Source organism: Lepidochelys kempii, chromosome 2 (assembly GCF_965140285.1).
Source record: "Lepidochelys kempii isolate rLepKem1 chromosome 2, rLepKem1.hap1, whole genome shotgun sequence".
In the NCBI taxonomy this organism is placed as follows: Eukaryota; Metazoa; Chordata; order Testudines; family Cheloniidae; genus Lepidochelys; species Lepidochelys kempii.
Window position 1 is genome coordinate 158,269,341 of NC_136381.1, and position 23,245 is coordinate 158,292,585.

A 23,245-nucleotide genomic window follows, 5' to 3' on the forward strand; every position below is an offset into this window, starting at 1 on the left:
AGAAACAAGTTCAAAACTAAAAGAAGGCTGATTTTAAGTGTCATCATGTTGTTATGTTTCCTGATGAGGTCCAGGAATTGCAAACTAGGACAAAAGATTTCAGACTTCTAATGAAAGAACTGCCAAATATTGGTGCCAAATTTTGGGAAACAATGGAAGATAAAATTTATATTTTTAGTTTTTGACAGCGAAGTAAGAAATGTTTTAGCTTCAAACTGAATTGGTTTATTTGCATTTGTGGAAGAAAGTGGTAGGTCAGATGAGGAGTTCAAACTTATTAAAACAAACTTTTTGCCCCTCTTTATGTTCAAATAAAAAAGAATCTTATAGGGTCTAAGAATTTTGGGATAGATCTACAGCTGGTGTAAATCAGCATATCTCTTTTGATTTATGTGTACCTGCAACGACTTACCTCAGCTGAGGAGCTGAGCCTTTATGTATCATTGGAAGTTTTGTTGCTATGACTGCCCTGGTAGGTCAGTTTTTTCATGGGGGTTTATCTTTCTGATGTGTCAGGCTATACTGCATAGTCTAATGTAGCTTATGGTTATCTAAATGAAAATTTTTGGATACTGTATGTACCATTCTGAGAAGAATTTTGCATGCAATGAGTGGGATAGCTGGAAAACCTATGTTTTGTAACATGCAAGGAAATCTGTGTGTACATATATAATGTAGCTGTGTGAGTGTGAAGTATATATGTATGCATTATATATATGAATACATCACTTTTTATATTAAAAATACACATTTATATAATAAAGTGCTGCAATTCCATAAAAACATGGGTTAGGAAAACTAATATTTTAGTCTTCAATAGAAGAAATCTTAAGGTTGAGCACTTAATAATGTGACATTTTCTGCATATCTAAGATGTAAAAAGTGTGACTATACAAAGCATACTTCATGAATCTCAGGTACACACACGTATTTTGGCAAGCTTTTTGTGGCAATAACAACTTGTGTTAAGGCAGGTTACAGGTCATTCTCAGCAATTGTTCCTGCAAGCTTCCCAGTTGCTCCCTTCTAGTGAATAAGAAACTGCATTTGGGAGTGGATCCAGAGTTCAAACTGTGCCTTACAAAGGGTGTGTGTATTGAGGGGGTGAGAGGCGTGTGGCATGCTCTGCATTGGGGTTAAAAAAAGAGTATATTGTATGTATATTTCTTGGCCCATGCACTCGGAGTTCAATCTCTCTGCTTTTTGAAGAATGCTTAGATGATACCTATCACCAGTTGGATGTAGAAGAGCTACTTCCTCCTGAACCTGGGAAACACATCATTGATAAAAATTACTATTTAAAGAACTGCTGGGTGAAAAATTGATCAAGTTATGCATACACAAAGGCTTTTCATTATCTCCTTCTTGAGGCAGGAAGACTTACAGGCCAGGGACACCTTAGAATTCTGCTGGTTGTTTGTCTGTGACTATATCATTTTCAAAATAACTTTAAAAAAGTCATGTAATATATCCTGATGTTGCCTATGAGACAGCCTCAGAGACTAAGATTTAAAACTTTGAAAGAAGATTTAACCCAAATTAGTGCTCTGTTAGAAATATTATATCCAGGAAAATTTTTTGTTCTGTATCATACCAAAAAATGTTCTGTATTACACTGAGTTTCCTTATCTTCTGTTCTCCAAGTTGAAACTGTAGTGCAGACTTGTGAAGAGGCAAAGTCTTGTAACTTCTTTTCTAGCTCTCTGGGCTTTGTTTACTCTTGAATCAGATCTAGCACTGTGATACAGTGCTTGTTCTGTTTCTAATAGAGAAGAATTCTACTTTAAACAATGTAGGAAATTATTGCTTTGGGGCACACAATGAGACTTCCTGCTCTGGTCAAGAAAACACACCTTCCCATTGTCCTTCTCTGTCATGTCACAGTGTTCATTCTCTTCAAAAGTATTGGTAATTGCTACCATGGTAACAAAACAAAAACATGGTGTGGCAGCTGCTCTCAATGTTTCATAAATGAATTCTGCTCGTTTACTAAACTGCAGCAGTTTGATGACTCTCTCTATGACTTAAGCCTATCACAAAATAATCTATTAACTGTGTGGTGCCCAAGGGTGGGGCGTCTTGACTTTTTTTTTTTTGGATTGTGTGGGTGGGGAGGTAATCATCACTAGAATCAGCCAGTGCGAAAAGATAATCCATTTGCCTCTTGCTATTGTGTTAGTACTTAGTGATTGCACAATTAACTTCTGTAGCAAGAGGTTGGAATACTTGGGGAGCTGGTTATAGTTGAACTACTTTCTTATGTTGCAAAGCAGCTAGACAAAGTGGTTAGCTAGTTCAGGTGAGACTGAGTGTTCATGCTCTGTATTTGGAATTTTAGTGGTCATGCCATGTGATTTGGGGATGACAAGCTCACCAGGTGAGAGTGTAGGGAGATGTGGAAAAGACAGTATGCGGAAAGTGGGACACAGATCAATCAAGGGTTAGAAAGGGAGCTGCTTTGCAGGCGATAGTTTGACTTGGTTTTTTTGCAATTGAACTTCTTGGAACTGTTTGCTCTATGCCAGGTAAACATGACTTGTGTGAACATTTGTAAATAAATAAATGGGAATAAGAAATACCCTGAATCTTTGTCACTAACTTCATTTCTAACAAGTAACTCCAAAGCCTGGTATGACTACCTCTCAGGAAAGGGGTAACAGTAAGTTACTGACTGCCAGTTCATGTCCCATAGTCTGTGGTTTGTGGCTTCCAACCCATTCTCCTAAAGTCCCACTTAATTAACTGGTTCCAGGAGCTGAGACTTTAAGGAAAAAAACAAATATCACAAGACTAGTGATCAAATTGAAAGTTGGTAACCTTGGAGTGTGGGTAAAATATGATTCCTATCAGGGCAATGTATTGAAATCCTCTTGGTGTTTTCTCCCAAGATTTCCTCTGTGGCTTTTATCTTGGGAGGGGGTGAATTGAGTCTAAAAAGGTTTCAAGAGTAACTTGAATAGAACCTTGTTAGTTAGTTCCCTGTTAAGTCCAGAGGACTTCTTCATGTTGAAGTCTGAAGGAGTGCCTATTTGTAAATATTAGGCAGTAATTACAGGCATCTGTCACAACTCATAGGCAAGGAATAGAAATGGTCAGAGGCAAAATTACACTGAATTAGGGGAAAGAATCTGAAGATGTGCTTTATGCGGCTGTAGAATAGTTTCTCAAAGGACGTAATGGTGGCCCCAGTGCCATGGGACTTACAAAAATAGCCCGGACGGAACACCAAAAAATGCGCTGCCAAGAACAATCCTGTATTGTCAGGGGGATTTGAACTCCCTTAGTAGATAAACCTGGTGGTTTCTGTTTCTAACTCTTCTGATACTGTGGCATGCCACTTATTAGTTAAAACTGTGGCGGGGAGGGGGGGCGCAGAGGGGGGAAGGTAGTTGTCCCTTCTGTTAAGGTAAAGTAAAACTGAAATGCATTTTAATAATTTGTAATATTGAAAATGCGTACCGGCAACGGGGAGGCGAGGGAGAGAAGGAACATAGGCCATGGAAGTTAGACCTACATTTCTTCCATTTTACAAGTCATAGTGCAGTTTATCCTTCCTTTGTCTTCAAAAATACAACCACTGAATAAGGGGGGCGGGGGAGTCCTTAAAATGGCACAGGAACACGTGTTGGGCAAAAGCTTTTGAAAGGGGTACGTCCTAGATCTTCATCTTTGCGTGTTTTCTTTATCCTCAAAACTTAATTTCTCCTTAACTAACAATAACGCAGGTGATCGGTGTCCTTTTTGTGCATCACTTAGTTGCTCACCTTGTTGCTATCACCATTGACCCAGCAGATCATAATGTGCTGGCCAAGAAAAACTACAGCAGCCCCATGCCAGTCTTTGACAGAGGCAAGCACAAGCATGTCATTCAGAACCAGCACTGTTATCTCTGTGAAGTTGACGTGTAAGTTTATGCAGTAAAAACATATCAAAAAGATCTGGATTGTTTTTCTTTAAATCCAGAGATGTTTTATATTTTTCTTTGCTGTTGTGAAGTCATTTTCCTGCTGGCCAGATTGGAGAGAAACTGACCTGTTAGTAAGAAATTTGTGGCTTTGAATTTGCACCATCTATAGTTGAAGTTGCCTGACAATTCCCTTATAAGATCCTATTTTCAATTGCTTTTAACTTTCACAGACTTCACCTTTCAGGCTGAAATTTTCCATACCAGAGGTTTGCTCCAGGGTGATTTTAATGTTTCAGCTAACATGATTCGTCTGTTTCTGAGAATTGTGCTGTCCATGTTTTTTAGAAAAAAAAAAATTCTCAAAAACTTTTTTGCTGAGGGCCTGTCCTTTCAGAGCAGGGACTTGAAATTTGGCAGGAGGGTTGCCCTGGGGTGTGCTTTTTGCCATCCCTGTGAAACTCTCCGGCCAACATAATGCTGTCCACACCAACGCTTAAATAGGTGTAATTTACGTTGCTGGGGGGGGGGGGGTGGGCAGGAGGGGAGAGAAGATTATTTCTTCACCCCCTTATGAGCGACATCATTTATGCCAACATAAGACATAGTGTAGACATAGCCTTACTGGGACTTTATCTGCAGTCGCTCCTCCCACCCGCCAAGGGATCCTGGGGTATCAGACACAAACTGAGAGCAGGGAGACTCTCTCTCCTTGCTGGTGCACAGGCCATGTAGAAGGACAGCCAGAGAAATCCTGATTAGAATGCCGAGGGGGTGAGGAATTGTGGGGGATGGGAAGGGCTATGTGGTCTTGGACTGCTTGTGATTTCTTTGTTTTTTGGGGGTAATATATAAACCTGTTACAAGACATCTGTCTGTTGGAGACTACCCATGTCTCCATAAGTGTGGCCTATTTTGCTGACTAATTCTTATTCCATTTTATTTATATCTTTTTGTTTTTAGAGGGCCAAAAGCCAAACACTGTAGTGCCTGTAATAAGTGCATTGCGGACTTCGATCACCACTGTAAGTGGCTCAATAACTGTGTGGGAGGCAGAAATTACTGGTAAGCCAATACGGGCTAGCTTTGATAATATTGATTTGTCCATGAGAAATCAATGGAAGCTAAGTGTAATGAACCAGATGCTTTTTCCACCTCCCCACCCCCCTTTGAGGACATTTAACTGCTAGGTAGAGATTGGCTGATTTGGAGGGAGCATTCCTATGTCAGCAGCCTTTTATTCAATGGTGGAAAAATGAAGTCAAGTGAATGACTCCTCCCTGGGAAATCAGTTTTAAATATATCCCATTCCTCCTCCATATGGCCCAGAAACATCTAGTTTTTACTGTGTTTGCAGTTGTTTCTAATAAGTCCACTGTACCAATCTATGTGTTAGCCATGAAGTTGCTTGACCACTATCTCTAGTCACAATAGCTATGGCAGATATATGTTCCCCTACCAATTTGAGAGTTAATTCTTATCTTGCAGGCCTTGATCTTTGAATTAAATAAGTGTCCTTAGCCGGTATTGTTTGATCTGTACTAAGTGTATTGTTGTTATCCTGTAATTAATAAAACTTGTGCTTTTAAAAATATCTTTTGTTGTACTATAGGCATTTCATTTTTATTCAAATTTGCAGCATCAGTCCAAAAACAATACAGTAAAGAAATTAATTTCCTTTTTTCTTTTATTGGATTTTATACTACATAGAACAGAGTGAAGAAAAGAAATGCATACAATATACTTAGGCATGAAATATTCTAGTTAATATCTTGTAAGGAAGGTAAAATAGACCTAAGCAAACCCATGTGATATTTATTTTACCAAATCCCCCTTGTTTTTGAATTCTACATGCCAGTCTTCAGTTTGTAAAGTAGCCCACCATTTTAAAGTAGCCCATCATTGGTCATGAGGAAAGAAGGTCTAGAGTGAGATCCTGCTACCTACTCTATGGATATATAAAGATATATATGTGAGCACTTACAAAAAGAGTAGAACAAAATGTGAGCTACTTCAGCCCCTGAATATGATTTATGGTGAAAATTGTGTAAATTCTTCTTCACATTTAAAATGCCACAAGCTGAATGGAAAAGAAAAAGATGAATTGTTTGAACAGAAGAGTAGCAAAAGGAGTGTGAGTGGGAAATGACTGAAATCTATATTTTGTAGTAAAGCCACAGTAACTCGAGTGGTTCTTTGTTTTGCCACAGTTCAAAACAGACTCTAGAAAATGACAAGTAGGTGAGGTTCTTTGGTGTATGTTAGAGAGATGAATGGGGGCTATGTTTAGAGGGATTTATTTTAATTTGGTCGGTGAGTGGAACAATCTTTTGACCTTGTCCCATTACCCTGGCTAGTAGCAAATGGCTCTGGGGTATAAGCTTCCAATCCCATGATGTAACAGGTGTGTTGTAGATGGCCTGGGAGTCATTGGGTGGAAAAAAGTCTTGTTGCCATTATAAAATACTCTGGGGGAATATACCCTATTGAGACAGATTACGGTTTATTGGACAGTAGTGGATGGATAAGGGATTTAGAGTGTAGCTGTGACCAAGTACCACAACCGTGTGTTGGAGTCAGAGGCTTATTCTTCTGGGTGATTCCACTGCAAATGTGGATGATACTTCAGGAGTGACCTTAGATGTCATATTGTACCATGACATCCATGGGGCACTCCCTTATGGGTTTTGGCACTAAATTTAAAGCTAGCTTGCTTTGGATTTTATCTCTGATTTGAAGGGGTTGGGGGTGGTCAATGTTCTCATTTTGGTTTGGCATCAGGGCTTACCCTTTGCTCTCTCTGGTACAGTGGAACCATTTTATTTGCTTAACCACAAAGACAGGTGGCCCAGTAGGGTTTCAGAGCTCTTTAAGGGAGAATATTCAATGTCAATGCATGTGTGCTATTCTTTCAGTGGTCCGGTTAGACACTGATTTATTTGTCCTCTACTGTCAGTAGAGTTCTAATACCCCCAGCTTTGCACCTTCCTCACAGGTCAACCTTTTCTTCAGGCAGCCTGTGATAAAGGTAATGGAAAGAGAAGAGCAGAAGGCTAAGTGCTGGTGACAGAAACCAAGCTCTAAATCTGATTGATCATATCATAAATCACTTTTGAAGTTTTATGCAATGGCTGTAATGGAGACAAAAAAGTTTTCTTCTCTTCCATCACAGCCACTGAAGTTACAATTGACAGCACTGGTGAACCTTGGTTCCCTTATCATGGTACAACCCAGATTGTCTGTCTGTTTTCATCTATGGAAGTCCCATGTTGTTTGGTTCCTTCTTGGCTAATTTACAAATTTGCCTCTTCTATTCCATTGGCTTAAGTTTATTTGAGAAACACGAGCTGTCGGGTTTAAACATCTGGGTGCTGGAGGCAGGCTATGTTTGGTGAGCAGCCAAAGATACTGAAACTCATACCACTGGACCAACAGAGCCCAATTATTTATTTTACCTTCAGTAGATGCCTAAAGGCATAAGGTTACACAGGCTTTTGCTTGAGAGGATGGCCTGTGAGGAGTGGAGGGAGTTAAGTGTTCATTTGTGTGGGGGTGGGTGTGTTTGGGGATGTGAATGAAGTATTTTAACTGAGATTGATATAATTTCATTCTTGTATTTTTTACTTGAAAGATATTTTATAAATAAACAAATACTGTTCTTTTAAATTAGTGGAAGTTCACAAAAGCTTCATTTCTGTGAAGCTGCATGCCTGGTCATCCTCTGAGTATAGTGTTTTGTTTCTCTTATGTACATAGGTTTTTCTTCAATGCTGTTGCCTCTGCTGTACTTGGTGTCTTCCTCCTGATACTGGTGATCCTTTATGTCTTCATCCAGTACTTTGTGAATCCAGCACAACTACGCACAGCACCTCAGTTTGAAAGTATTTTTCCACTGACTTAAAATATATTGTGTACTTTTGACGTAGTTTATCTAATGGTACGCTCCCAGAGATCCAGTTATGTATAAACTTCATTGAAAGAAGATGTCAATAGGACTTCTTGGTCAGAAGGTTGTTGGTTGACGCTAGTGCAGTGCTGGGAGGGTACGGGGATGTTAAAGATGGTCATTCTTTAGATGAGAAATTAAAGTGAGTTCTTTTCTGCCTCTCTCTTATGGTTTTCTTGGTGAAAGTTAAAGATTTCATACCTTTTCCCAAGATTAGGAAATATAACCCCTATGTACAGACCACCATATTCCTGACCTGGTTCTTTAATAAAACAAGTCCCTGTATATGATGGACTTCTGGGTCCCACAGTGGCTGCTGTGTTTTGCCTATGTAGTCAACTAACTTACTGTGTAAAGCATATGCATTTAAACTGTCTTCACGTTCAACTAGAGGAATTTTATTGCACACATGTCTTAGGAGTAGACATGTAGATATGTAGAAAGAGAATGTAAAAGTGCTTTTAAATACCCTTAAATTACTCAGATATTCCACTGGCCTAATCTAAATTTTGTTTCTAGCTCTATGAGAAATACTCTTAAATACATAATATCTAAAAAAGATATTTATATCAATTTTTCTGTCTTCCATAACACTGGAAATGGAGATTTAAACACAAGGCGATTTTAAATGATTTACCACATGTTTAGTAGATTTAGAGAGATGTATGACTTCTAGACTTCCAGAAATTAGTTGGGTGGATGGGGGAGAAGTATAAGTCTATCTGAAACTCATTCAAGTGAGGGTTTGCTGGAACCAGATGTGTGTGATGCAAAGCTTCCCTGTATAAGTCTTCTAGCTATACCTTGATCCTGATCTGTAATACCTTCCTACCATTCCATTTCTGAGATTCAATTTGAGCAGAAAGTAATTGTGCCATGGTTAGCCAGTGCTTTGTGAGCTGGGTTTGGCTCAAACCACTGGATTTGTGACCTGAATCAAGATGTGAATCCAGATCTCCAGAAATGTTGGGACAGTGCTTTAGGGTAAAATTTTTAAAAGCACCTCTAAGTACCATTTTTCAAAAGTGATGAAGTACTTAGCCTCATACGTCCCATTGACTGTCAAGTAGACTTAGGCTCCTGATTCACTTACTTGCTTTCGAAAATTTTACCCCCAGTCTGTTACACTCCCGCACTCCCCAATCTTCAGTTTTTGAGGACCCATGAGTAGTCCCAGTAAACAGAGCTAGGAAGTCTATTTATCCTTCTGGTTCTGTTTTAGAAAGTTTTTTAAATCAAAACAAATAAGAGGTGAATAGCCTTGTGCAAAGAACCGTCAAAAAGCCCAGTTGTTAAGGGACAGTTACTTGAGCTGTAGGAGAGACTGTGGGTAACTTGGTTTTTCCTATTTCCATTACCAGAAGGATGAAGTGTTTTATTTTCCCCCTTTACTTTGCCCTGGTAGGAGTCATTGGAAACAACACATGGTTGGCCTTTCTTCCTGTTGCTCCTGCGGAGACTGCAGCAGCTGGAATCCTGACTATAGCGGTGATCACTGTGCTCCTGGGAATTGCATCGCTCCTGCTACTGGGACACTTGTTGATATTTCATCTTTACCTCTGTATGTAATATTTCTCGATAAGCAGGTGGGCAATGATTGTTTCAGGAACATCCTTCTCAGTCTGTTGCGATCAACAACTATAAAGGTTCCATCTTTTTAATTTGTTTTAAATATCTATAAACCCAAGTATGGAAAACTTCAGCCTCAGTGGCCAAAGCTCATTGGTGATAAGCAACTGATAACAGAGAGTTATAACAAAAAGTGTTGGGCAACTATGTCCCCAATAATACGTTACATTTTGCATGCACAAATGCAGTTTGGCCAGAAAATGTACCAATAACAGAAAAAGACGAAGACTGATTATTTGAATTAGCTTAATTATCAAAGAGTGAACATCACCCCTGTGGAAAATCCTGCATACAAAATGAAATGTATACTCTTCCTATAAATGGAAAGAAATAATTCTGCTTCCTTTTAAAGGGTTTACTTTTAGAGGGTCTAAAGAGGGATCAAAGATTCTCTTTATTTGGCATTTTAAAATCAAGTTTATGTGTCTTTCCTAAAGATATGATAGTTCAATGAGAAGTTCTGGGCTTGATGCATGAATTATGGGGTGAAATTCGATAGTTTGTGACTAGATAATCATAATCCCTGCTGGCCTTAAAAATCTATTAATCTACAAATATATACTTTTCGCGTAGCTAACTATCTTTCAGTATCTTCCTTTGGTCAATACGGACCAATATTTGTAATCTTGTGTCCCTTCAACTTTTCAGTTTTCCAAAGAGAAGAACTTGATTCTTATTTGCATGTTGTTTGACATACAGACATTCAGAAGTGTTGGAAGAATATTTCCTTTAATATTTGTTTGTTTCATTTTTAATTGTCCACTGCTTTGGTGGATATGCATAGCAGTTCATTAACGATAAAATGCAAATGCATCCAACGTATGTTTTTAGGTACAGTGAAGTTGAAAGTTTTTATATGCTACTGGAGTAGAGGAGAACATCTAGAGTATATTCAGTGCCAGTGCATCACTTAATGCATCGTCTTGCAGTTACCAAATAAATACATTTTAAGTTCCATTTAAAATATTTATACTTTTTGTTTTCAAATATGTTTTCCTAACTAGTTTTCAAAATAATATGAAGTACATGTAATTTCAAAACTTATGAATTGAGCCTGCCTAGTTGGCCTCTCTGCTGCTTTTGTTTCACTTTATGGTTATTTCTCCCTCTTTCCACCCCTCTCCTGATCATCACCTCTTCCTGCCTCACTTCCACAAATGCACTTCAGTTGAAGTGATATATAAGATGTAATGGCGTTTTGATCTTGATCATATGGCCAATTGATCTTGCCAGTTGTGCTTTCTGTTTTTGCAAGTATGTGGGGTGAGAAGAACCAGCCTGCTTATGCCAGGTAAAAGGACTGGAGTGGCACAAAGGAGCCCTAAAAGCCCTGGTTCCAGCTGGGGGAGAATTCTCCCAGAGGAGACACTACAAAAGAGAGCTAGGAATCCATCTTCCAAGGACCCTTTTGCAAGCCCTGGCATGGGGAATGAGCTGGGGGTGGGGCCACGACACACTGAATTGCAGAAATTCCAAGCACCACTGTGGCCCAGAAGGCAGACCAGGGACGTTGCTGTTAAACTTCAGAGAGCCAAGGGGGCCCATCTAACTACCCCAGGGGCTTCTCCAGACCCTGTATCTGCCCAGATTGGAAGGGCACAAAGGTGGCTTTTAATGCCACCACAGCCTACCTTCACCCTGGACTGCAAGTTTTGTGCCGCACCTCTTTTTGAGGCATAGCACAGAATCTCACCCCTGGTGTAAACACAACCAGCTTCAAATCTTTCCTTTTCCAGAGCAAAGACATTTTTACCACCATGAAATATCTGAGCTGGAAAAGCATTCTAGATATTGGCATGTCAAGAAGTACACTAAACATTAAAAGGTTCTCTTATACAGCGTGCTTTGCAAAGCTGCATTCCATACTTTAATTGTAATGTTTTTCCTCTGTGTAGATATTTTTACCTAAGTAAAAAAAAATTGGGAGCTTTTGAGTGTTTCTTGTTTTTCACGAAGGAAACCGATTGATTAATTACCAGTGACATGGGTGCCTCTTTATTGAAATCCACAGCATTCTATGCTTTTTACGGTGACTCTCTTCCCTTCTTACTGTATTTGATCAGATTAAAGGTACCAGAGTACTTCACTGGTAGCCTAGCTTTCTTCATGTTTTTCTTTTTAAAGTCCAGAGTATGGGGTAGTACTAAAATAATTATTACCAAGGTGTTTGACCTTTTCAAATGTGCTTCTTGACAATGTTTTGCCATAGTCATGCGACTACTCAACAAATCAGACTTTGACTTTTATAATATTTTTTTAATCATCCTTTGATTGCTTTGGCAAAGCATGATACGTTTAAAAATTATCCATACCTGTTGAAACAGATATTCACATACCTCTTGAAAATTAACTGTTTGGACTGTGTAGGTAGGTTGGAGGATATAATTAAATATCCACGATATTCACACCATTGCAAATATTCTTTGAATTTAATAGCCACAAAACTTCTATTCCCAGAAAACCTTTAATTTAGTAAAGCTGGTAAATAAAGATTTATTTATTTTAACATACATTTTTTAGAACATCTGAATTCCAAACAAACGTTTGAAAATTGGGAAATGTATAGTACGTTCCCACAATCACCCTTTGAAATCACTTGCTATAAATGCAAACCTAATGCTATGATTCATTTTTTCATGTCAGTTCTCCTTTGTAGAAGAGATGGAAGTGACTTATTGTGTCATCAAATAGAACTCTCTGCAATACAGGATTTGTCACTGTAGCTTATGATCTAGTCATAAATGTCTATCCATGCATAAAAGTTCTTATGATGCTCAAAACTATGCATGGTTCTTGATGAAAGCTATAATTTTTGTGAAGAATTTCTGAAGCACTTGGAATGTTTTTCCCTACAGTGCACACAGTATTCAGTTAACTTCCCAGCAAAGTTTTTAATAGAACCTTGTTTGCTAACTCTCCTTAAGGATTAGTAAATGCAACACATTTGGAATTTGTAGGTTAACGTTGTTGTTTTTATTTGTTTATGTGAGATGGCAAATAAGTTAAACTTTATGCAAAATGAAATACTAGTGATTTTTGGAGGTTTCAGATCTTAAATGGCCATAGTCCATCTCTAGCTTTAGAGTACATGCTTCTTCTCTGTCAGGACATCAACCATACAAAAATTCAAGTGGAAAGACACTTTCTGATGGATGTTAGAGGACAGATGGTATAAAATTTAGCTTTATGAAAAAGTCTTAACACCTTAACTATGGAATTGCTACTGAGACTACATAATTCCACTCTAACGTTTTGAAGCACTGAGATATGTGCACTTAATTGTTGCAATGCACCCAAAAAGAATAAACTAGTATATGTAAAAGGCATTGACAAAGAAAAAAACATTTATATTTTAGTGCAACTTAAGATTACACTGTTGTATACTTGCATTTATATCTACTTTTCTTAGCCAGGCTATGATTAGAGGGAAGTTTGCTGATTCTTGGTCAATCAATGCAAATGTTTGGGAATAGTACCTCCCAGCCAGTAGGTGGAGACAATACAATGAACGCTTTTGGTGGTGTCATCCCTCTATATGTGGGGCTTGCTTGTTCACCACAGGTCTATTTCTCTCTCAAGCAGGGATCGAAAGCTACACAGTGCCCCGAAATAAAGAAAAATGGGCCTGGAGTCACTCATGGGAGAGGACTCCTGTAGCTGGGCAGGGTATTAACAGGTTTATGGCTCTAACTCCTGCTTTTGTGGGCAGCATGTTTCCAAGCCAGGAAGCCCCCTCCTGAGTCACCTGAACCTCATGCCCCCCAGAGAGGCTCTTTTCCTTGCTGCAGGGCAGCCTGTTCTGGGCCTTCAAACATCCCAGAACTGGACACACATTTAAACTCTGCCACAGCTCCTCTTTTTCTGCTCCCAAAGTTAGGGGACAAATGTGGGGCTGCTTCTTCAACTGTTCCCCCACATATGTCTCTCCTCCCGGGACCCCGACATGGAGCCAGGGAGAGCTGCACTGGGCTCATGGCTTAGACTCAAGGGCAGCTGAGTTGGCTGTGAGGTGCTCAAAGAAAACAACAGAGTGACAACAGGGAACGGTGAAAATGGCCTCAGGAATTCCGCAAGTGCAGGAAAAAGGAAAATACTCTGGTTTAAAAAACAAACAAACACCTGGCAGAATTACCCAGTAATTTCCTATCAAGCTCCTGCAGATCTTTACAACCACTTCCAGTTCATCCACAAGTCAAGCACAGGGATTGTCCAGGGGTGGGAACTACCAAACAGACTAACCAAGTCAGTTGTACTTGCTTTCCAGAAGGAATGCAAAGGTACTTGCTGAAAATCCTTGTGTAGAAATGTCCATTTTAAGGATAATGAGGTCACCCAGACCTGACACAAACAGAACTTTGGTACAGGGAAAAAAAGAGGGGTTTCATGATGTCTGGTCCCATGCTCCAGGTACCCATGCAGTGGGGCCTGCAATCGTGCATACCTCTGGTAGTGAAAAGGAGGAGCAACACTGGCTGACCCACTGCCCATTCAGGTTTGGCCCCACCAGGTCTCTGTTGTGACAAGGGGGTAGTGGAACCAAAACTGTATGAATGGTGTTGTGATCTCCATGCATAGGGGTGTGGGTCGCAATGCCACTCAATTCTGGCCTCACAGCCCCTCTGTCGTGATGAAGGATCCGGGAGCAGTGGAACAGCCAATGTTACTCCTCCTCACCAGGGCTTCCCCCCGACCCCAGGGGCCTGCCCGTCCTTGCCCCACTTCCAACAGCCTGCATCCTCTCTCAAGATGGGGAGTAACACTGCAGTTGGGTGGGCCGGGCTAGAAGGCAAGGGCTGATGATGGTACAGACTGGGCAGGCAAGGTGCTGGGGCCATCAGCTGCAGTGGGCATGGCCCCACAGGGTTTGATGTGTGTACATTGGGAAAAATTTTCAGGGGTGCCTGTGTACACAGCCTATTTCTCTAGAGCAATGCTTCAGCCTGCACAGAATCTGCTACAGGAAATGGTGAAAGAACTTTCTTAAAAAGGTATCAGGGATTTTTTTCCTCTTGTCTTCAGGCTACTTGGCCTGTTGTTGCTGTTGATTAGGAATGGGGGAGCAAGAAATTTGTGGCTTGGTTTTCTTCCAAATCTGCTAGAACTACTGGTACAGCAAGCAGATGTAAAAAGTTAAATCACTTGTTTTTCCTTAACTGTATTCATTTCAAAATGTATTGATCAGAGACAAGGGATGAGAAAAAGAAATCAGACTCATGATCCATTACGTTTTCCTTGTTCTTGTGGAAATGTACCAGTATTCGGTTACTGTGTGAGACTTGATGGTAGAAATTGGCAAAAGAAAGTTTTATTGAAGTGTAAAACCACATGAATCTCATCTGGTTTCATGTTCCATCACCATCTTGAATACCAATCATATATGTAGGCAGAGTTGCTAAGATTAACAATCAATTGGGGTAAATGTTAAGCTTGTATCAAAATTGCACAGACTTTTGGCATGCTTTCAGGGTTGAAACTTGGCCATTCTGAGTGCATTTTATTTAAGAACACAAGAATGGCCTTACTGGGTCAGAGCAATAGTACATCTAGCCCAGCATCCTATCTTCCAATAGGGGCCAATGCCAGATGCTTCAGAGGGAATGAACAGTTATGGGCAATTATTGAGTGATCCATTCCCTGTCATCCCAGGAACTGGCAGTCAGAGGCTTAGGGACACTCAGAGCATGGGTTTTCATCTCTGACTAATTTGGCTGATAGCTACTGATGGATCTTTCCTCCATGAACTTATCTAATTCTTCTTTTAACCCAGTTATACTTTTGATCTTCATAACATCCCCTGGCAATGAGTTCCACAGGTTGACAATGCTTTGTGTGGAGAAGTACTTAGTGATACTGGGTTCTTTCTAACTGGAAATTCCAAAGTGAAACTTAAGTTTCCATCAGCATGGATTGAAATTGAAGAGAACTTTCACACATAGACATGGCCAGAATGAAATAGCTCAGTTTGAACAGCTCTACTTGCTATTCAAAGCTTAGATGGAAGCTTTTTAACTCTGTGTTTCTCTCTTTGTGAGCACCTAAAATTTCTTTTAATCTTTTCAGGACTTCCTGTGCTCTGAACATTGTATTAGTGCAGCCTCTTGAAAACTTGTCTGTCATTCTGCCAGTAACAACTGGTTGCAGCCAAATCACGCTATGGAACATGTCAGGGACACTTCTCCACTGTTATATCATTATAAGTGTGTTGATTTACAGTTTCTAATGCCAATTCCCACATGATGATGATTGATGAAGCTGAAGTTTATCACAATAGAATATTCATAAGGAAATATAATTCTACCAAGTGCTACGATGATTAGATGCTATTGATGATAGAGATGAAACAAAATGACCACTTCACAGCCTTTCAAGTGTGCTAAATATAAATGCAGAAAAAAAGAAATACACATTGTGGGTCCTTGATTCAGGTGGTGTAGAGAGGTTGGATAATCCCATATATTTAAAATGTGGTGCTAGTTTTTTGTGCTGTAAATTGCATAGCTACATGGGATAAGTTTAAATTAAATTGTAGTTTGTGTTCTTTGTTGTAAACAGTGGGTAAGAAGCTGAGTACTTTTGACTATATCACAGAGCAGCGACGCACACAGAATACCAGGGACCCAGAAAGTGATGTGGAAGTGACAGAAAATACATCTGTCAGAATGGATCCCCTACAGGTAGGACCTTGCATCCAGAAATTCATCTTCTTTCTGGTGCCTGTGAGTTCTGCAAAGTTAGTGTTGGAAATTGATATGGTGTGCCAGAAATCTAGGGATTCTATCACCTGAGAAGGAAGGATTCTTTGATAGCTAACAGATGGATTCACCAAGGGCAAGTCATGCCTGACTAATCTAATTGCCTTCTGTGATGAGATAACTGGCTCTATGGATGCGGGGAAAGCAGTGGACCTGTTATTCCTTGACTTTAGCAAAGCTTTTGATACGGTCTCCCACAGTATTGTTGCCAGCAAGTTGAAGAAGTATGGGCTGGATAAATGGACTATAACATGGATAGAAAGCTGGCTAGATCATTGGACTCCACTTGATACTGGCTGCCAACTAGACATGGAGCCATTGATCACTACCTGTTGAGTGCCCCAAGGGTTGGTCCTGGGGCCGGTTTTGTTCAATATCTTCATTAATGATCTGGAGGATGGTGTGGACTGCACCCTCAGCAAGTTTGCAGATGACACTAAACTGGGAGGAGTGGTAGATATGCTGGAGGATAGGGATAGGATACAGAGGGACCTAGACAAATGAGAGGATTGGGCCAAAAGAAATCTGATGAGGTTCAACAAGGACAAGTGCAGAGTCCTGCACTTAGGACAGAAGAATCCCATGCATTGCTACAGACTAGGGACCGAGCGGCTAGGGAGCAGTTCTGCAGAAAAGGACCTAGGGGTTACAGTGGACGAGAAGGTGGATATAAATCAACAGTGTGCCCTTGTTGCCAAGAAAGCTAACAGTATTTTGGGCTGTATAAGTAGGAGCATTGCCAGCAGATCGAGGGACGTGATTGTTTCCCTCTATTCGACACTGGTGAGTCCTCATCTGGAGTACTGTGTCTAGTTTTGGGCCCCACACTACAAGAAGGATGTGGAAAAATTGGAAAAAGTCCAGCAGAGGGCAACAGAAATTATTAGGGAGCTGGAACACATGACTTATGAAGAGAGGCTGAGGGAACTGGGATTATTTAGTCTGCAGAAGAGAAGAATGAGGGGGGATTTGATAGCTGCTTTCAACTACCTGAAAGGGGGTTCAAAAGAGGATGGATCTAGGCTGTTCTCAGTGGTGGCAGATGACAGAACGTGGAGTAATGGTCTGAAGTTGCAGTGGGGGGAGGTTTAGGTTGGATATTAGGAAAAACGTTTTCACTGGAATGGGTTACCTGGGGAGGTGGTAGAATCTCCTTCCTTAAAGGTTTTTAAGGTCAGGCTTGACAAAGCCCTGGCTGGGAAGATTTAGTTGGGGATTGGCCCTGCTTTGAGCAGGGGCTTGGACTAGCTGACCTCCTGAGGTTCTTTCCAACTCTGATATTCTATGAGCTCAGGAAAAGTTTTCACCAAGTCAGCCACAATGCTGATAAGGGAATTTTTTTTCCAGCAAATTGTTTTACTGTAGGTAGCTTGATAAATGCTGGACTAAGACAACTAAGTGCTATTTCATATTGAAAGATGGACCTTAAACCATGGACCTAAAAACACCTGCAAAAAACAATTTGGATCCAGCATGGGTTTAAATTAAAAAAACAAGCTGATGGTGTACTGGACTGTTGCCTTCACCACCCGTTTATATGGATATACATTCTGGGCGTGTTTTCTTTCAGTATGTCCTCCTGACAAGTTTCACCAGCACCAGAGTGCATATGCTAAGTGGCAGTGCAAAATCACCAATGTTGAGGTGCTGAAGCAAAGAAAGACCATGAACACTGAGGTCATATGATTAGACTTCGGCTTTGTGTCCACATTTAAAAATTGTTAATAGTTAGCACCTGAAGGGCTACAGAATGCCAATATTCTGAGCTGAAGCTAGGAAAGCAAACAAGGCAAACATTATAAAAGATATGAGGAATGTCTGCAGTTTAACCTAAAACTCTGTCTCATCAATATTGCCACCTCCTAGCATTCAGAAGTCTTGATTCATGCCCCCAAAATGTATGAAATTGGCTTTAAAATTCTGAGCATTCTATTTTGTTTTGTTTTGAAAGTGGAGTTCTTTTTATTTGCCTTCCAGTTTTTGAGCTCTTCAGGTTCATGTTTTCAAGCTTTCCTTCCCAATCCTGAGGGCTACACATTTCCAACTTTTTTTTTCCCTTAAATGAAAGCTGACTTGTGCAATCACTTGAGTCCAAGAGCTGGAGATTTAAGAAAAGCTCCAAATATCATAAGACTTCTGTTTAAAATCGTAAGTGGCAACACTGTAACATCAACAACACCAGAAAGCAAAATCTTGCAGCTGACTGTGAATTGTCTAATAATGTATTCATGTTGAAGAACACCAGCATATTGACCTCCTAATAAATAACATCCGTGCAAATGAGAGACTAACCTGGTGCCCCAGATTGGTTATCTAGATCAGTGAAGCATGTGGGAAAGAATGCCTTTTCTGTTGGTCTTAAAAATGGCAAATGCTGTTGTCCATCATAATAACTATTTTCTTTAATAGTCATCTTTATATTCAAAGAGCCACTATATGTTGTGTGCTCTGACTTTCAGGTACAAGTATTGCTTTGAACATTTGATCCAATGAACATTTAAAATGAAACCTCAACATCTACAATCTTAAGAAGAAGAAGAAGAATGCATAACCTACTGTAAAAATGTTGACACCCATTCCTCCTGCTTTCCTCTAATCTTCCCATTTCTTGTTTTCTTCTGTGTAATGTGGTTTCTGACCTTTAGATTGTAAGCTTTTGGGGGCACAGACTCTGTGTGTGTGTGTGTGTGTGTGTGTGTGTGTGTGTGTGTGTGTGTGTGTGTGAGTGTGTGTGTGAGAGAGATACCTAACATATTGTTGAGTGCTGGATAAATAAGATCAATGATATTAAAACAGGAGATTTTTGCCCACCCATAGAATGAGACTTATTCAACAAGTAAAGAGTTTGTTTATTTGTTTAATAAATTAGTGTACTATTTTAAAAATGTATTTTAATAGCATTATATAAATATTTGTTTTACCTCATTTGCTCAAAGTAATATAAACCTTTCAAAAATATTGTCTAGAGACTGTCTAGAGGCACAAAATTCTAACAGGTGGTGGGGGTTTTGTTTGTTTGTTTTTTGGTTTTTTTTTAGGATTTGTCTTTATCAAGTCAACAAAAGGAGTGTGAGGTTTCAGTTTCATCTCGATCTGGGTAAGTTAAATACAAAATTAAATAGAATGTATCCATGTTTAAAGCCTACCTTAGCTGTGCATAACTACAGTTAACAACTTTTATCTGAAAATTTAAAAATTGGTGTTCGATTCAAATCAGTGTGTGATGTCTGGGGCAGGGATCATGTGTGGTGTAATACCACACTCATCATTAGTATTTAGCAATAATGACTTTGTATCATATAAAGCCAAATCGTGGAGGTGGTGGTAGCAGCTTCATAGTAAAGGTAGCACTGTGATTTGTAGGAAATTCAGGAGTAAAATCCCTCTTTTAAATACCTTAAAGATTAGATTGCTTCACCAAAATTTAGCATATTAATTTCTTAGAGGACAATTGAATTTTCTGTGACGTTTTCAGACAATCATCTTGCAAGATTTGAAAAGGAAGCATTGGAAAGTGGCCCCTCTTAACGTGTGGTCCTGGGAGCCTAACTCTTTTTTGTCTCTTCAGATCTAACAGCCTAGAGTCCATGGCAACTCCAGACTTCACATGCAGCTTTGATAACATCTCAAGCATGGCTGCATTTAAAAGAAATAATCAGATTTTTCCCTTTTTCTCATAATTTACTTCTCCACAATGGGAACTTAGTGGAAATGGTGGTCTCCATTCTTGGAATGCTGTCACCCTGCTTTCCTGTCTAGAACTGTGCTCAGCACAGACAGTCTGCTAAGATAGGCTGGTCAGAAGGCAGGCAATGAGAGAGGGACTTCTGAGGCAGAAGAGATAGAAGAAGGGTAGCTGTCCAGGATGATAAGCCCAGTAGAGTACACTCCTCCCTAAAGCTCTTCGCTGGAGGGCTTAAAATCTATCTTCCTTTCCCTTTCTCTCCCAAATGAGAAACCAATTTGTTATCCTAGCACTCTTCCCACCCAACGTGATTGACTTCTTCATGCTCTCTGCAATCTGCTGTTGGCCTTATCTCCCCGTTCCGTACACCATATAGTGAAATCTTGGTTCTATTGAAATCCATGTCAAAATTCCAATTGACTTCACTGGGGCCAGGATTTCAACCCAAGTCTCCTCTCTCCTGCCTGACCTCCCTGATATAATCTAGCTTCCCCATTAGTGGTTCCCAGTTTAGAGGAGGAATTTGGTACAAGTAGTGAGGGAGGCAGATCACACTGGGTGCACAGGTTAGAGTAAATGACTTCTTGCAATAGAGAAGGCAAGTTGAGACTGGTTTCTTCCATGACTCCTGATTTATCTTGCTTGCCTGAAACTAGAAACCATCCCTCTTTTTATTAAGGCAACCGTACAATAAAATATTAACATTGTACATATTCAGGATCAGATTCATATTCAAACAACCTGGCTGAAGACCCAGGAACAGCTGTTTGATTTTGAGTAATCTTAGCTCTTACTCACAATGAATAATCACTCTGATAATAAGGAATTTATTCCAAGGAAATATTAATTAAAGTAGCTAAGGAAGAATCCCTTGGCAACAAGAAATTAAAAAAAAAATGTCCAAAGCTGCTATGGTCAGCTGCATGAATGGGTGATTTTTTAATTATTATCTTAGTGACCTAAGTTTCTTTTTAACCCACGAATTACTATGAATAGCTATATTTGGGCTCCAGTCTTCAAGTTTCACCCACTATTTGGAAGGTCTGTTATTAATCCAGTTGATCACATCTTTTAATTGTGATGCATAATAATAAGCCAAATTAGGGAAAGCTACTTCACCCCATTTTGTAAGCTTATACACACCTTTATACAGAACCACCCTTTTTTCTTTCTTTTTTTCCATATGGATTTTAATAGCACATCCTGCCATGTTTTTGATGTCATGTCAGGGATACAGACAGGGATAGAGTGAAACAAAAATAACTTTGAAAGGACATTTCAAATTTCAGATGTGTTCTATTCCTCCAAGTATTTTATTCCATATTGGAGGGTAATTTTGCCTTAAAAATATTTGTATGTTTTTCCATAGTATTTATTCCTAAATATTTTAAAGATTTCTTTATCCATTCAAAGTTATGTCGCTGAACATAGGGTTTTTATACCTTTTCAGAAATATGAATTATTGACATTTCAGATTTCTTGTAGTTTATTCTGAATCCTCAACCGGCCCAGATTCCAAAGTCAGTTGTTTTGTCATTTTTAATGAGGTTTTTGGATCCTACAAATATAGCAAGACATCATCAGCATACAAAGCTATTTTGTGTTCTAATCCAAAAGGCGTTTCGATACCCTTTACCGGGAATCTGTTTCTCACATTCATTGCAAATGGCTCCACTGCCAAAGCAATCAGGGTTGCCGGTTATCCCCCCTATCTTGTAGCTTCTTCAAATTAAAAGGAGGGGATTGATGACCATTAACCAAAACAGACGTTTGAGGATGATTATATAGGGCCAATGTGCCCCTATAAAACTGATTTCCAAAACCAAACCTTACCAAAATCTGCCTGAACTACTCCCACTCCAGCTAGTCAAAGGCTTCCTCAGCACCCAAAGAGATTCGTGCACATTAGAACTGGTAGAATTAACATTATAGATCAAATTCAGAGTTCTTCTGATATTATCAGATAGATGCCTGCCACCAACAGACCCAAATTGGTTAGAGTGAACATATCTGATGAGACTCCATCTGTTTGCTAGTACGTTGGCATAAATTTTAGCATCCACATGAATTAAAGAAATAGGTCAGTATGATGCACAATTGGTAAGATCATTTCCTTCTTTAGGAATGACAGACTTTGCCCCTTTCCATGAATCTGATATCTCATTCCCCTGCAATATGCCATTAAACAACACTTAAAGCTGTATAATACTCCCCAGAAAACCAATTGAAACCTGGAGTTTTATTGGATTTTAAATTCTTAATTACAACTTCAACTTCCTCTGCAGCAATCTGCGTACCAAGAGCTGCCACATCATCCCCAAGAGCTGAAGTAGTTTCACACTTCTCAAATATGTTTTTTATAAGTTCAGGATTTGGATGTTCTGAAACATGCAAAATGTGGAAAATGTTTCATAAATCTGTTTTATGCCAGTTACTAAATCTCTTTTTATTTCTAATCAGAGGGATGGCTGATTTATCCTGTTTCTTTTTTAACTTTCTGGCTAAAAGTCTATGAGCTTTATTGTCCTTTTCATCATGATTTTGTTTAATGTTTTTAAGTGTTTGCTCATCCTTGCCTGTTTGTAACAGGTTAATCTTCCCTCTTATTGAAATTATTTTTTATACACTCTTTTAGATCCTGTAGACTTATGTTTACCTTCCAAAACAGAAAGTTCTTTAACCAAACTCTCTCCTTCAAGAGCTCTCAGAGGTCTGATGCTTTATTTATAAGGATCCCCCTTATTATTACCTTTCAGCATCCCAGAGAACATTTAATTGATAACCATCATTGTCATTTTCTTCTATATATTTCTGGAAATATTCCAGCTTTTTAATTCTAAACTGGGGTCATAGAACAAAGCTCTATTCAATCACCAGGCCTTTTTGTTTTTCCTCCTGAATGCCCTGTGTGTATATTCGATTGATCCAAAGTGGGATTAAACACCTTGTTAAAACCCCCTCTAGAATAATCGCTCTTTCCCAAAAATTGATTTAAAAAGAAAGAAGCTTGCCCTTGATAGAAAGCATATACATTGGCTAAATTGAGAAGTTTTACCATTCAAGGACCCCTTAATTAAAATACATCTGTTCTCTGTATCTATGCGCTGTGCTGAAACAATAAAAGGGAAGTGTTTAGAAAAAAGTATTGCCACCCATTTTCTATTAGATTGTCCTGCAGAGACCTATAGTAACTGTGTCCAAGAAGTATTCAGGTATTTATAATTTTTCTTCATGTTTCCTGTAAATAGATTGTACTAGAAACATCTTTTTTCAGTGATCAGAATACCCTTTTCCTTTTTGTTTGATTGTCCGTCCACCTAACATTAAGT

The 23,245-nt window shown here is 39.3% G+C and overlaps 1 protein-coding gene across 1 annotated transcript in view; it reads left to right on the top strand.

The window, feature by feature from the left end:
- Positions 1-23,245, top strand: part of LOC140907199 (palmitoyltransferase ZDHHC11-like) — a 91,166-nt gene that overhangs the window by 48,299 nt on the left and 19,622 nt on the right. The window contains 6 exon segments of the mRNA XM_073332579.2: positions 3,726-3,904; positions 4,868-4,969; positions 7,661-7,785; positions 9,256-9,411; positions 16,032-16,153; positions 19,270-19,328. Of these exon segments, the coding sequence (XP_073188680.2) occupies positions 3,726-3,904; positions 4,868-4,969; positions 7,661-7,785; positions 9,256-9,411; positions 16,032-16,153; positions 19,270-19,328 (743 nt within the window).